The sequence below is a fragment of the Panthera pardus genome, unplaced genomic scaffold (genome assembly GCF_024362965.1).
Source record: "Panthera pardus isolate Hobbes unplaced genomic scaffold, ASM2436296v1 HiC_scaffold_13, whole genome shotgun sequence".
NCBI lineage: Eukaryota > Metazoa > Chordata > Mammalia > Carnivora > Felidae > Panthera > Panthera pardus.
In genome coordinates, this window is record NW_026526688.1 from 14711158 (window position 1) to 14723253 (window position 12096).

The 12096-nt window shown below is 43.9% G+C and overlaps 1 protein-coding gene across 5 annotated transcripts in view; it reads left to right on the forward strand.

Annotated features, from left to right (window-relative positions):
• Positions 1-12096, forward strand: part of WWC2 (WW and C2 domain containing 2) — a 208037-nt gene that overhangs the window by 157277 nt on the left and 38664 nt on the right. For all 5 annotated transcript variants that reach the window (XM_019422330.2, XM_053900828.1, XM_019422332.2 and 2 more), the window contains 5 exons: positions 939-1068; positions 1896-1976; positions 2077-2163; positions 4575-4767; positions 6400-6564. In XM_019422330.2, the coding sequence (XP_019277875.2) occupies positions 939-1068; positions 1896-1976; positions 2077-2163; positions 4575-4767; positions 6400-6564 (656 nt within the window). The remainder of the gene's footprint in view (positions 1-938; positions 1069-1895; positions 1977-2076; positions 2164-4574; positions 4768-6399; positions 6565-12096) is intronic.

Genomic DNA, 12096 nt, shown 5'->3' on the forward strand with positions numbered 1-12096 from the left:
TTCAGCTGCTGTGGCTATTCCTGGGGGTAATCAATAAATCATGCCGTCACCTTCACCCCTCACAAAGGGGGGGGGGGGGGGTCGGAGAGCGGCACTTCGTCATCGAGGAAAGAGCCTTCCCACCGCCAGAAATAAAAGGGGAAATGCAGCAATCAGTCCTGTAATCTGAAGCCGTAAAACTTAAACATCTTAACAAGATGTCAAGTCACGACTCAGAAGGGGGGCGAAATGCCTACGAGTCCTGATCCCTGCTCCCTCGCTGGAGGATGAAAGCGCTCCACAGGCTTGCTGCTTATTACATAGGATCGCAGCTTTAAATGAACGCTTCTTGCTCACTGCAGGATGCAGAGTATGAATATGAGTTAGAGATAAAAGTTAAGTGGTAGTTGGTGCTAAGGATTCAGTGGCACAAAGTTTTTTTCAACGGTGTTAGCCGGTGAGGAATTCTAGAAGTCAAAGACTTTTTTTTTTTTTTTTTTTTTGCTTTTACTTCTGTGAGAGACGCAGAATATGGCCTGTGGAGAGAAGGGGAGGGCAAAAGAGGCAGGAGCCTATCTGCCATTGAGTACTAGATACCCTCTGTTGCAGAAACACCTTTAATATTGGAGGGACGCGGCCTCCTTGCCGAGTGCGTGGTGACTGCAGTGACAGAGAGAGGCGAGGGCCCAGGGAGGGTGTCTGTCGTCTGCCCCTTCCCCTCACGTCCGTCAGGACAGAGAAAAACCGTAGTCTCTCCAACGACGACCAAACTAACCGGCGTCCCGAGAAGTCCCGGTGCCTCGAATCAGCTACATCTGTTGATTCACAAGGCAACGTCCTTGAGTCTCAGGTGGAAGGAAGTGTTTTGGATTTCTCGTGACCAAACCGCGTGTGTGGTTTTATACTTAACTTTTCTGAATGATAAATCCTAAGAGGAACTATCGCTCGCCCCTCCCTAGATGTGGAAAAATCATTACCAAAAAGAAGAGTGATCCACTTGCTTGGGGAGAAAAGTGCTTGCGTGTCAGCTGCTGTGTCCGATGAGTCTGTGGCTGGAGACAGCGGGGTCTACGAAGCTTTCGTGAAACAGTAAGGACTTAGCGGGAGTGCTTTTCGGTGACCCTATGTCCTCATTGCTGCGCACGGAGGTGGGGCGGGGGGGAGGACTCTGGACTGTGAGTGCACCAGCGCCCTTAGTCCGCTCGTGCAGTGGTAAGGGTCGTCGGCCCTTAAGAGGGGGTAAGGGTCGTCAGTGTTAAAGAGGTGAGGTGCCTGAAAATTTCTGTACACCAAAAACCTCCCACCTGACCCGCTTGGAGACTTAAAATTTGATTAAAAAATTTTTTTTGTTAATGTTTATTTATTTTTAAGAGAGAGAGAGAGAGTATAAGCGGAGGAGGAACAGGGAGAGAGGGAGACACAGAACCCGAAGCAGGCTCCAGGCTCTGAGCCGTCAGCACAGAGCCCGACGTGGGGCTCGAACCCACAAACCGTGAGATCGTGACCCGGGCCGAAGTCAGACGCTTCACTGACTGAGCCACCCAGGCGCCCCTAAAACTTGATTTTAATGAGAATATTGGAGGTGTTGGCCAGTACCCAAATGGCACATGAAGTTCCTTGTGTCTTTCTGAAAGCCTAGAGTATGTCTCGGGGTGTGGTGGGCCCCAAGGAGGCTCAGGAAAGTCTCAGGCATCAGGAAGTCTTTCCCCTCAAGGTTCGGAAGCAGACTGCTCTCGAAAAGGTGAAGAAAGATTTAAAAGAGTGAGCTTTCGCTGGGGTCAGGTCCACTGGGTGGTGTCGGAGGGCTGTGAATTCAGGTTTTCATTCGGAATCATTAAGTGGCAAACGGTAACCATCACGGTCAATACCCCTGCTCCTAAATGGGTCCCCTACACCCGCTGTCGCCCTGTCCCTAGGCCTAGTGAAGTTGAAGATGTTCTGTACAGTGAAGGGGATGTCACCATCGTGGAGACTGCCCAGGTGCAGATCGGACTCAGGTAAGGGAAGGCCCCCCGGGGACGGATGGTGTTCTGGAACTCGGTGCCGCGACCAGTGGCCTGTGCTCTCTCCTGGTCTCATCAGCTCCTCTCTTGACAGATATGATGCCAGAAGGTCAAGTTTCATGGTGATTTTAGCACAGCTCCGAAATCTCCATGCCTTCCTGATACCTCACACTTCAAAAGTGTAAGTAAAATTAGCAAAGAACAAGTAGGGGAACTGAAAATTGTTCCCGTCTGATAAATTGTCCGTTGTAACCGAGCAGTTCATCCAGATAAAGATGAGAAGGACATGGCCGGGCCGACCACGTCTTAATCCACAGTGGATGAAACAAAGAATCGGAGAATGTGCAAAAACCATATTAGATGTTGATCCTTACGCAGCCAATTCGTTAATTAGCCTGGGAACCAAGATTTTTGAATCTCCCTTTACAGTCAGAAATTCTATATTGTGCTATGTTGGGGCCTGGTTGTTGTTGTTGTTGTTGTTTTTTTTAATTTAATTAAAATGTTTGTGGTTGCCTAATTATGACCGCTGTTGGTTTGCAGGGAATTTCTGATCTGTTACAAGAAAATGTGGTGATTAAATTTATCAGTACAACTTTGCCAAACACCTTATCGTGTTACGTGTAACGTGTCCTTAACATCAAGTATTCGTTTCCCCGTGACCATTAATTTCTTAAAGTTACTTCACGTCGTCAAATGAAGTGATGTCATTACTGCTCCGTAGTCTGTTGCTTAGGGACTGTGTTTCCTGACAGGTATTTCTAGCAACCTTTACCACCATTCACACTTTCTGGAGTCAGCGTTTCAGGGACTCTCTTAACAGCCCATGGCTATAGAGCACCAGAAAGAAGCCAGATTTCAACTGAGCACCTCTGACTTCGAATCCAGAATCCATATGTCCTACAGCCTTGCACTCAATAATATGTTCAGTCTGCCAGTACAAGGGCTTGGAAAGAAGAAAGTCCTATTGAGGGGTGACTCCCCCCTCCCCAGACTCTGTACCCAGCCAGGTGGATGTTTTTCTTATTGATAGAGTATATTCCTCAATGAGAAAGACATTGAATAGAGTAAATGTAAGAGTTCTGGATGCTTTCCCTATGGGTTTACTTTTAACCACACCTGAATATTCTAAGAATTGTCAGAAAAAAACTAGATCTAAATAAAAATGTAGCTAGATGGAGATCATTCAGTAGGCAATAGATTAGAGCTACTGGGTGTCTGTGTGTTAATGATCGTCAAAGCCGGAGGGGCATAAGATTCCAGGGAGGGGGGAGTGGGCTCACAGGACCTCCTGAGTCAAGGTGTGGGTGGGATCCGCATTAATAGCAAAACCAGTAAAGAAGGAATGCTTACTGGGGAGTATCTGGATCACCCCAGAGAGCCTGCTTCCCGGGACTGAGATTAGGAAGTCCAGCCAGGGAAGACTGGCTTCGTATTGTTATTTGTGACTTCTCCCTGCCAGTAAATACGCGGACATACTGGAGCGTTGGCAGCCTTTTCATTTCAGGGTGGCGGGTCTGGGAGATGACGGTTCCCCCAGGGATCGAACCTATGAACAGGGAGAGCCAGCCCACAAGCCCAGGAGACAACCACAGAAGGGCCCAAGATCAGGCATTTTCTCAACCTCGTCCTGTCGGGGCAGGGCTCCCCAAATGTCCTGCCGCTGCCACTCCGGTCACTCTCACGTTCCCCCCAGGGAGTCACAAAGCGCCCCTGAGGTACGGTGACAGCCAGCACAGCTCAGGACCCGTGTCAGCACTCAGGCAGTGAGTTCAGCAGGCTCTTCTGCAACCCCCACCCCCTGTCCCCGCCAGCTCGCAGGCAGTCACTCCTCTAACTGGTCTGAACTTCGCCGAGACGCATAGCGCCACGTTCCTAAACCCGTACCTGAAAGCCTTGGCCCAAATAATGACACCGCAAAAAGTGACAGCTTGTGTGAAATATCTTCGGCCAAGGCCCACTAGTCTACTAATGCTGAACCTCCGTAATCAGTGTCAATGTCAAATACGGAAATAACGTGACGTGCCTCGGCCCTGCACGTGAATTTACAGCTTTCATAATTGGAGAAAGGCATCTTTTAGAGTATGAATTAGACAAGGCTGGAATTGGGGGTGGGGGAGGGACTTAATGGGTGTTCTCTTTCTGGGATTGAAAAGAAAATACCTCGCGCTGTTTCTAAGAATTGTGAACCCTCACATAACGGGTGCTTAGAAAAATCATTTGAAGGCAGTGTTAGAAGTTACTGTTTTCCACGAACTCTTCCTCCGAATTTTACAAAGCGTAAGCCTCTTAAAACAGTTTGTCGTATCTGAAACTTCCGTGATGCTAGACAATTAAAATTTTTAAGTTTTCTTATATGCTACTTAGCCTTTCTTTTTCACTAGTAGGATAATGTATTCCATTCCTGGGAAATGATCATAAACACCTCTTGTGTGACACTGAGCGTGAATATTCTTTGGGACAAAGACAGCAGGATTCTGTCTTCCCAGGCTCAGGAAGCTTTCTCTCTTTTGCGGATCATTTCAGACGGTAACTGTGAGTCTGGGATCACTGAAGTGCGCGTGAAATCCGTTTTACTCTTGTTCTTCGCAGGTATTTCAGGGTTGCTCTGCTTCCCTCCTCAACTGACGTCAGCTGTCTGTTTCGAACGAAAGTCCATCTAGCCACAGAATCCATTCTGTTCAACGACATGTTCCGAGTGGCCATCTCCCAAACAGCCTTACAGCAGAAGACGCTGAGAGTGGATCTCTGCTCTGTCAGTAAACACCAAAGTGAACAATGCCTGGTAGGTCGTGTTGCAATTAACCATCATCAAGTAACACCTCTGGCTGCATATCCTGACAATGGCCGTCTGGCTGCCGTTTGCCAGCCCCCGTACCGCTCTAGATCCGCCCAGTGCCTTGGACACACCCAGTGATGGGTTCCTTTTTTTTTTTTTTTTTTTTAATCTGGAGTAGTGATTTCTGGCTTTCATCCTCTTATTCGAGAACTTTCAAATCTGCTTCTTAACTGTGATTTTCTGGAAACCTACCCAGTCTACCCTTTGGCTAAAGCCGAACTCTGAGCTCTGTCACGACTGTCACTCCGAGCGTGTTTATTACTCCCAGCACGAGTGTTGTGCTCGGTGCTCCGTATGCGTTCTGTCATTTAATCCTCGCGGCTGTCCTAGGGAAAAGGTATGATGACCCTCCTTTCAGATAAAGAACTGCCATACGAGGTAGTGTGTCCGGGGTCACACAGCTGGTGAGGGATGGAACCAGGTATCAAAACGCACCCCACGCATAATGCACCATCACAGATTGAAATCAGGCGGGAGTCTGACTGTGTAGTCCCATTATTCTCCCCTGCCCTGACGTTGCAGCTTCTAGGAAGACTTCAGTGTTGCTGTTGAGAGGAATATGATATTTAAACGCTAAAGCAAAAGACTTAATATGTCACTAAAAGTGAGTTTTGCTCACCACTGTACATAATAACCAGAGAACCGTTGCACAGCAGGAAGGTGACACAGGGGGGTCAGATGTGAGCCTCTAGAGGTGTGCCCGTGCGTTCAACAACAGCACGGGTCTCTGGTTGACTCTCCTTGGCGGTACAATGGGAAGCACGAAAACACGCTTCATGACGAGCAAAGTTTAAAAGGTAGAGAGACTTCTTGTAAGTATTTCCTTTTCTTTATATGAAAACAATATTTGATAATATTACCTGAGCATAAAAAAAAAGAAGCAAAGCTAACAGACAGACTCATTAGGCTGTCAGAAAGGCGTGTACCGCAATAGATATGGATGTCGGGAGCTCTATCAAATTAGTAGGTATGTTAATTAATCTCCTTTAAAAAAAATGATACAGTTCAGTTAGATTCTGGCTCATATGTGTGATTCGCTGGAATGTAAAAGCTTTTTTTGATGTACTACTAACTTACCCAAATTAAAATTTTGCTGTCTGGTCTCTCATTTAAGAACCGCTATAGAGTTTTTATTTGTTTTTGAACTTTACAGTGGACAATGGGTTTTTGGGAGTAATAATCAAACGTTGCAGCGTATTGTGAGAGGTATTATGGTTTCTGCTTAGTCGTTTACTCTTTTAATTTTCATTTTTTGTCTTTTCGTTTAAGAATAATTCCACACGTACAGAAAGTTGCATGCTCTGTCATTAGGTTTTGGCAAAATAGTATCTCACAAAATAATCCCAGGGTTGGCCTCTAGATTGGGATTATTTCTTATTTAGTCACACCTAAAAATATAAGACATCTTCAGGTTTAAAACAAAAAATCCACCGATGCTGTAGAACGTGAGTATTGCATGTTTTAAATCCTAACACAAGCTTTCCCAATAATCTTAATAGTATGAGAGGAAGCAAATATGAATTTAAACATGTTATTTTCTCTCTTCTTTGCTCCCCCTGCCCCCTTCATTTCACATAGGCTGGAACTCAGATCAGTTTGGCCGACTTACCGTTTTCCAATGAGATTTTCACTCTGTGGTATAACTTGCTGCCTTCTAAACAAACGTCTCGCAAAAAGAATGGCGAAGAAAATGAGGATTCCGTATTTCGACCAGACCAGCCGTTAATCGAGCCTATAGACTTGGTGAGTCACGTTCGGAGAAAGGGCTCATAGTATGACCGGATGAAACCGTGCAGAATGGCCGCGGTGCCCACTTGCTCCCACGTGCTTTCACATAACTGTCCTCTCCTCCTCTGACCGCTCACCCTTCCTCCCGGCTTCCCAGCAACGACGACACCAGACGCTCATTTCTGCTCACACGTCCTTCCGTCACAATAAACCGATGCAGAGCCTTCATTGGTTTAGGTGACCGTGGAAGACCTTTTGATTTAAATTTATACTTCTGTGCGGTTGTGTGCGTGTCTTTGATTCCTCTGCCAGGTTATCCGTTCGGAACTCGGGTAATTTGCAAATGTTAAATCGCCAAGGCCAAAGAGGGCCTTCGTTTCTATCCGTGGCATCAATATCCATAAATAGTTTTCCAGGAAAAAGGGTTTTTTTTGTAACCAACAGCCATACCTCCAACGTTTCAGAAAACGTACAGAGGGGCATTTGGGGAGGCCGTTCATCGCTGACTTGGCATTTGTGAACCTTGTTACCGAGTTCAAGTTTATTTTCGATCATCTGTGGGGAAAGAGCTTACTAAGCAGAAGTCAGATAATCACTGATCGTCGACCGTGTGCAGGGCGCCAGAGTGGACGTCGCGGTGGGTGGTGAAGGGGGCGCAGATGCCGGGAGAGCTCGCACTCCGTGCCCGCGGCCGGCCCGGAGTCAGGCCCCCAGGATGATGGAATGCGACGTCGCCTTTGAGAGTGCTTCTGTAATGGTCACACTGTGGGGAAATGGCTGCTCACAGCTCGATGCAGTGTAACTCACATACCACACGGTTCCTCCACTTAACACGTACCTCACCCATGTGAAGCACGCAGTTCAGTGGCTTTTAGTATGTTCACGGGGTTGGGCCTCCAGCACCACAATCTGGTTATTAGAACATTGTCGTCATCCCTGAAAGAAGCCCTGTGCCCGTTAGCGGTCCCTCCCCGTTCTCCCTAACGCCTCTCCCCCAAGGCAACCACTCGTCTTTCTGTCTCTGTACATTTGCTTGTTACGGACATGTCAGATAAATGGGATAAGACGGTATTTGTTCTTTTGTGACTACCTCTTTCACTCAGCGTACTGTTTTCAGGGTACATCCATCTTCCAGCATGTATCAGTACCTCATTCCTTTTTATTGCCAAATAATACCGCCTCATATGGATATACCACCTTTTTTCTGTCTGTTCATCAGCTGATGGGCATTCGGGCTGTTTGTGCTTTAAAAAACTTTTTTTTAATGTTTATTTTTTGAGAAACAGAGAGCACAAGCAGGGGAAGGGCAGAGAGAGAGGGAAACACAGAATCCGAAGCAGGCTCCAGGCTCTGAGCTGTCAGCACAGAGCCCGACACGGGGCTCAAACCCACGAGCCGTGAGATCGTGACCTGAGCCGAAGTTGGACACTTAACCGATTGAGCCACCCAGGCACCCCGTTTCCCTACACTCTTACCACAAATCTGGCCTTCTGATTTTAGCCATGTTAGTGTTGTGTGAAGTACGATCTCGTTATGGTTTTGATTTATACCCCTAATGACTAATGATACTGAGCATATTTTCATGGACTTACTGGCCATTAGTATGTTTTTTTCTTTTTTTTTTTTCTTTAAATCCAAGTTAGTTAACATACAGTGTAATAATGATTTCAAGAATAGAATTTAGTGATTCATCACTTACATATAACACCCAGTGCTCATCCCAACAAGTTCGCTCCTTAATGCCCATCACCCATTTAGCCCAGCCCCCCACCCATCGCCCCACCAGCAACCCTCAATTTGTTCTCTGTATCTAAGACTCTCTTATGGTTTGCCTCCCTCTCTGTTTTTATCTTATTTTTGCTTCCCTTCCCCTATGTGCATCTGTTTTGTGTCTTGAATTCCACATATGAGTGAAACCATATGATATTTGTCTTTCTCTGACTTGTTTCGCTTAGCATAATACACTCTAGTTCCATCCACACTGTTGCAAGTGGCACGATTTCATTCTTTTTGATCACCAAGTAGTATTCTATGTATATATACACCACATCTTCTTTACCCACTCATTAGTTGATGGACATTTGGGCTCTTTCCATAATGTGTCTATTGTCAATAGCGCTGCTATAAACATTGGGGTGCATGTGCCCCTTCGAGTCAGCATTTTTGTATCCTTTGGATAAATACTGAGTAGTGCAATTGCTGGGCCGTAGGGTAGCTCTATTTTTAGTTTTTTGAGGAACCTCCACATTGTTTTCCAGAGTGGCTACACCAGTTTGCATTCCCGCCAACAGTGCATTCCCACCACATCCTCGCCAACATCTGTTGTTTCCTGAGTTGTTAACGCTAGCCATTCTGACAGGTGTGAGGTGGTATCTCATTGTGATTTTGATTCGTATTTCCCTGATGATGAATGATGTTGAACATCTTTTCATGTGTCTATTAGTCATCTGGATGTCTTCTTTGGAAAAGTGTCTATTCATGTCTTTTGCCCATTTCTTCACTGGATTATTTGTTTTTTGGGTATTGAGTTTGAGAAGTTCTTTGTAGATTTTGGATACTGACCCTTTATCTGATATGTCATTTGCAAATATCTTCTCCCATTCTGTCGGTTGCCTTTTAGTTTTGCGGATTGTTTGCTGTGCAGGAAGCTTTTTACCTTGATGAGGTCCCAATAGTTCATTTTTGCTTTTATCTCCTACATGTCAAGTAAGAAGTTGCTGCAGCCGAGGTCAAAGAGGTTATTGCCTGTTTTCTCCTCTGGGATTTTGATGGCTTCCTGTCTTACAGATTTAGCTCTTTTATCCACTTTGAGTTTACTTGTGTGTATGATATAAGAAAGTGGTCCAGGCTCATTCTTCTACGTGTCGCTGCCCCGTTTTCCCGACACCATTTGTTGAAGAGATTGTCTTTTTTCCATCAGATATTCTTTCCTGCTTCGTTGGAGATTAGTTGGCCATACATTTGTGGGTCCATTCCTGGGTTCTCTCTTCTGTTCCATTGATCTAGGTGTCTGTTTTTGTGCTAGTACCATACTGTCTTGATGATTACAGCTTCGTAATCTAGCTTGAAGTCCAGAATTGTGATGCCTCCAGTTTTGGTGTTCCTTTTCAACATTACTTTGGCTATTCAGGATCTTTTTTGGTTCCAGACAAATTTTAGAATTGTTTGTTCTAGCTCTGTGAAGAATGCTGGTGTTATTTTGATAGGGATTACATTGACTATGTAGATTGCTTTGGAGAGTATCTACATTTTAACAATATTTCTTCTTCCAATCCATGAGCATGGAATATTTTTCCAGTTCTTTGTGTCTTCCATTTCTTTCATAAGCTTCCTGTAGTTTTCAGGGGATAGATCTTTTACCTCTTTGGTAATTTGGTTTATTCCTTGGTATTTTATGGTCATAGTGCAGTTGTAAATGGGATCAGTTCCTTGATTTATTTCTCTTTCTGCTGCTTCATTATGGGTGTATAGAAATGCAACCAATTTCTGTACGTTGATTTTATATCCTGTGACTTTGCTGAATTCATGGATCAGTTCTAGCAGTTTTTTGGTGGAGTCCTTTGGGTTTTCCATGTAGAGTATCGTTTCATCTGCGAAGAGTGGAAGTTTGACTTCCTCCTTGCCAGTTTGGATGCCTTTTATTTCTTTTTGTTGTCTGATTGCTAAGGCCAGGACTTCTAACACTATGTTGAGTATCAGTGGTGCGAATGGACATCCCTGTTATGTTCCTGACCTTAGAGGGAAAGCTTTTAGTTTTTCCCCATTGAGGATGATATTAGCTGTGGGTCTTCCGTATATGGACTTTATGATCTTGAAGTATGGTCCTTCTATCCCTACTTTCTTGCAGGTTTTTATCAAGAAATGATGCTGTATTTTGTCAGATGCTTTTTCCGCATCTATTGAGAGGATCATGTGGTTCTTATCCTTTTATCAGTGTGATGTACCTCATTAGTTGATTTGCGGATTTTGATAAGTCCCATTTGATCATGGTGAATAATTCTTTTAATGTATTGTTGTTTCTGGTTTGCTAGTATTTTATTGAGAATTTTCGCATCCATGTTCATCAGGGAAATTGGTCTGTGGTTCTCCTTTTTAATGGGGTCTTTGTCTGGTTTTGGAATCAAGGTAATGCTGGGCCATCAGTATATTTGAAAAATTTTTTTGAGAACTGTCTATTCAGATCCTTTCTCTTTGTTTTAAATTCTTTATCATTGTATTTTATTATCTCTTTATTAATTATCATTTTATTATTGAGTGATAAGAGTTCCTTGTGTAGTCTTGACACAAATCCTTTATCCAACAAATGACTTACAAATATCCTCTCTCATTCTATGGGTTTCTTTTCACTTTTTAAAAATTAATTAGTTAATTAATTTTTGATAGAGGGCAGGCGCAAGTGAGTGAGGGGCAGAGAGAGAGGGAGATTGGGAGAGAGAGAGGGAACCCTATGCTGACGTCATGGAGCCCAATGTGGGGCTCAAGCTGACCTGACATGGGGCTCAAACTCATCAACCATGAGATCATGACCTGAGTCAAAGTCAGATGCTTAACCGACTGAGCCACTCAGGTGCCCCTTCACTTTCTTGATGGTTTTGTTTGAAGTACAAAATTTTTAATTTTGATAAAAGTCCAGATTGTCTGTTTCTTTCTTTTATTGCCTCTGCTGTTGATGTCATATCTAAGAAGGCTTTGCCTAACCAAACATCACAAAGATTTATGCCTGTGTTTTCTTCTGAATGTTTTACAGTTTAGTCTTATTTTTAGGTCTCCAGTCCACTTGGATTGTTCTTTATGTGTGATGTCAGGAGTGTGTCCAACTTCATTTTCTTGTATTGTGGGTGTGTGATTGTCCCCAGTACCACTTATTGAAAACACTGGTCTTTCCCCAGTGAATTATCTTGGCACCGTTTCTAATAATCAGTTTGCTGTAAGTGTGATTGTTTATATTTCTGGACTCCAAATTCTGTTCCATTAATCTGTATGTCTGTATTTATGCCAGCACCACACTACTGTGATGACTGTAGCTTTGTAGTTATTTTGGAATCAGAACATGTGCATCATCCAACTTTGTTTTTCTTTTGTAGGATGGTTTGTCTTATTCGTGGTCCCTTGCATTTCCATATTTCTGCAAAAAAAAAAAAAGGCAGCTAGGATTTTTATACAGATTGCATTGAGTCTGTAGGTCGGTTGAGGGGTGGGGTGGGTATTGTCATCTTCACAGTTTTAACTCTTCTTATCCATGGATTTGGGATATCTTCCCATTTATTTAGGTCTTCATTAACCTCTTTAAAAAATGTTTTCTAGTTTTCACAGCCCAAATTTGCACTTCTTTGATTAATTTTATTCTTTTTGATGCTATTGTAAATAGAAATATTTTCTTAATTTCATTTTCAGATTTATCTTGCAATCCTACAACCTTACTGAACTGGTTTATTGGGTCTAATAGTGCTTTGGTGGATTCCTTAGAATGTCCTGTACATAAGATCATATCTTCTGCAAATAGAGTCGGTTTTACTTCTTCCTTTCCAATTCCTTTTAACTTCTTTT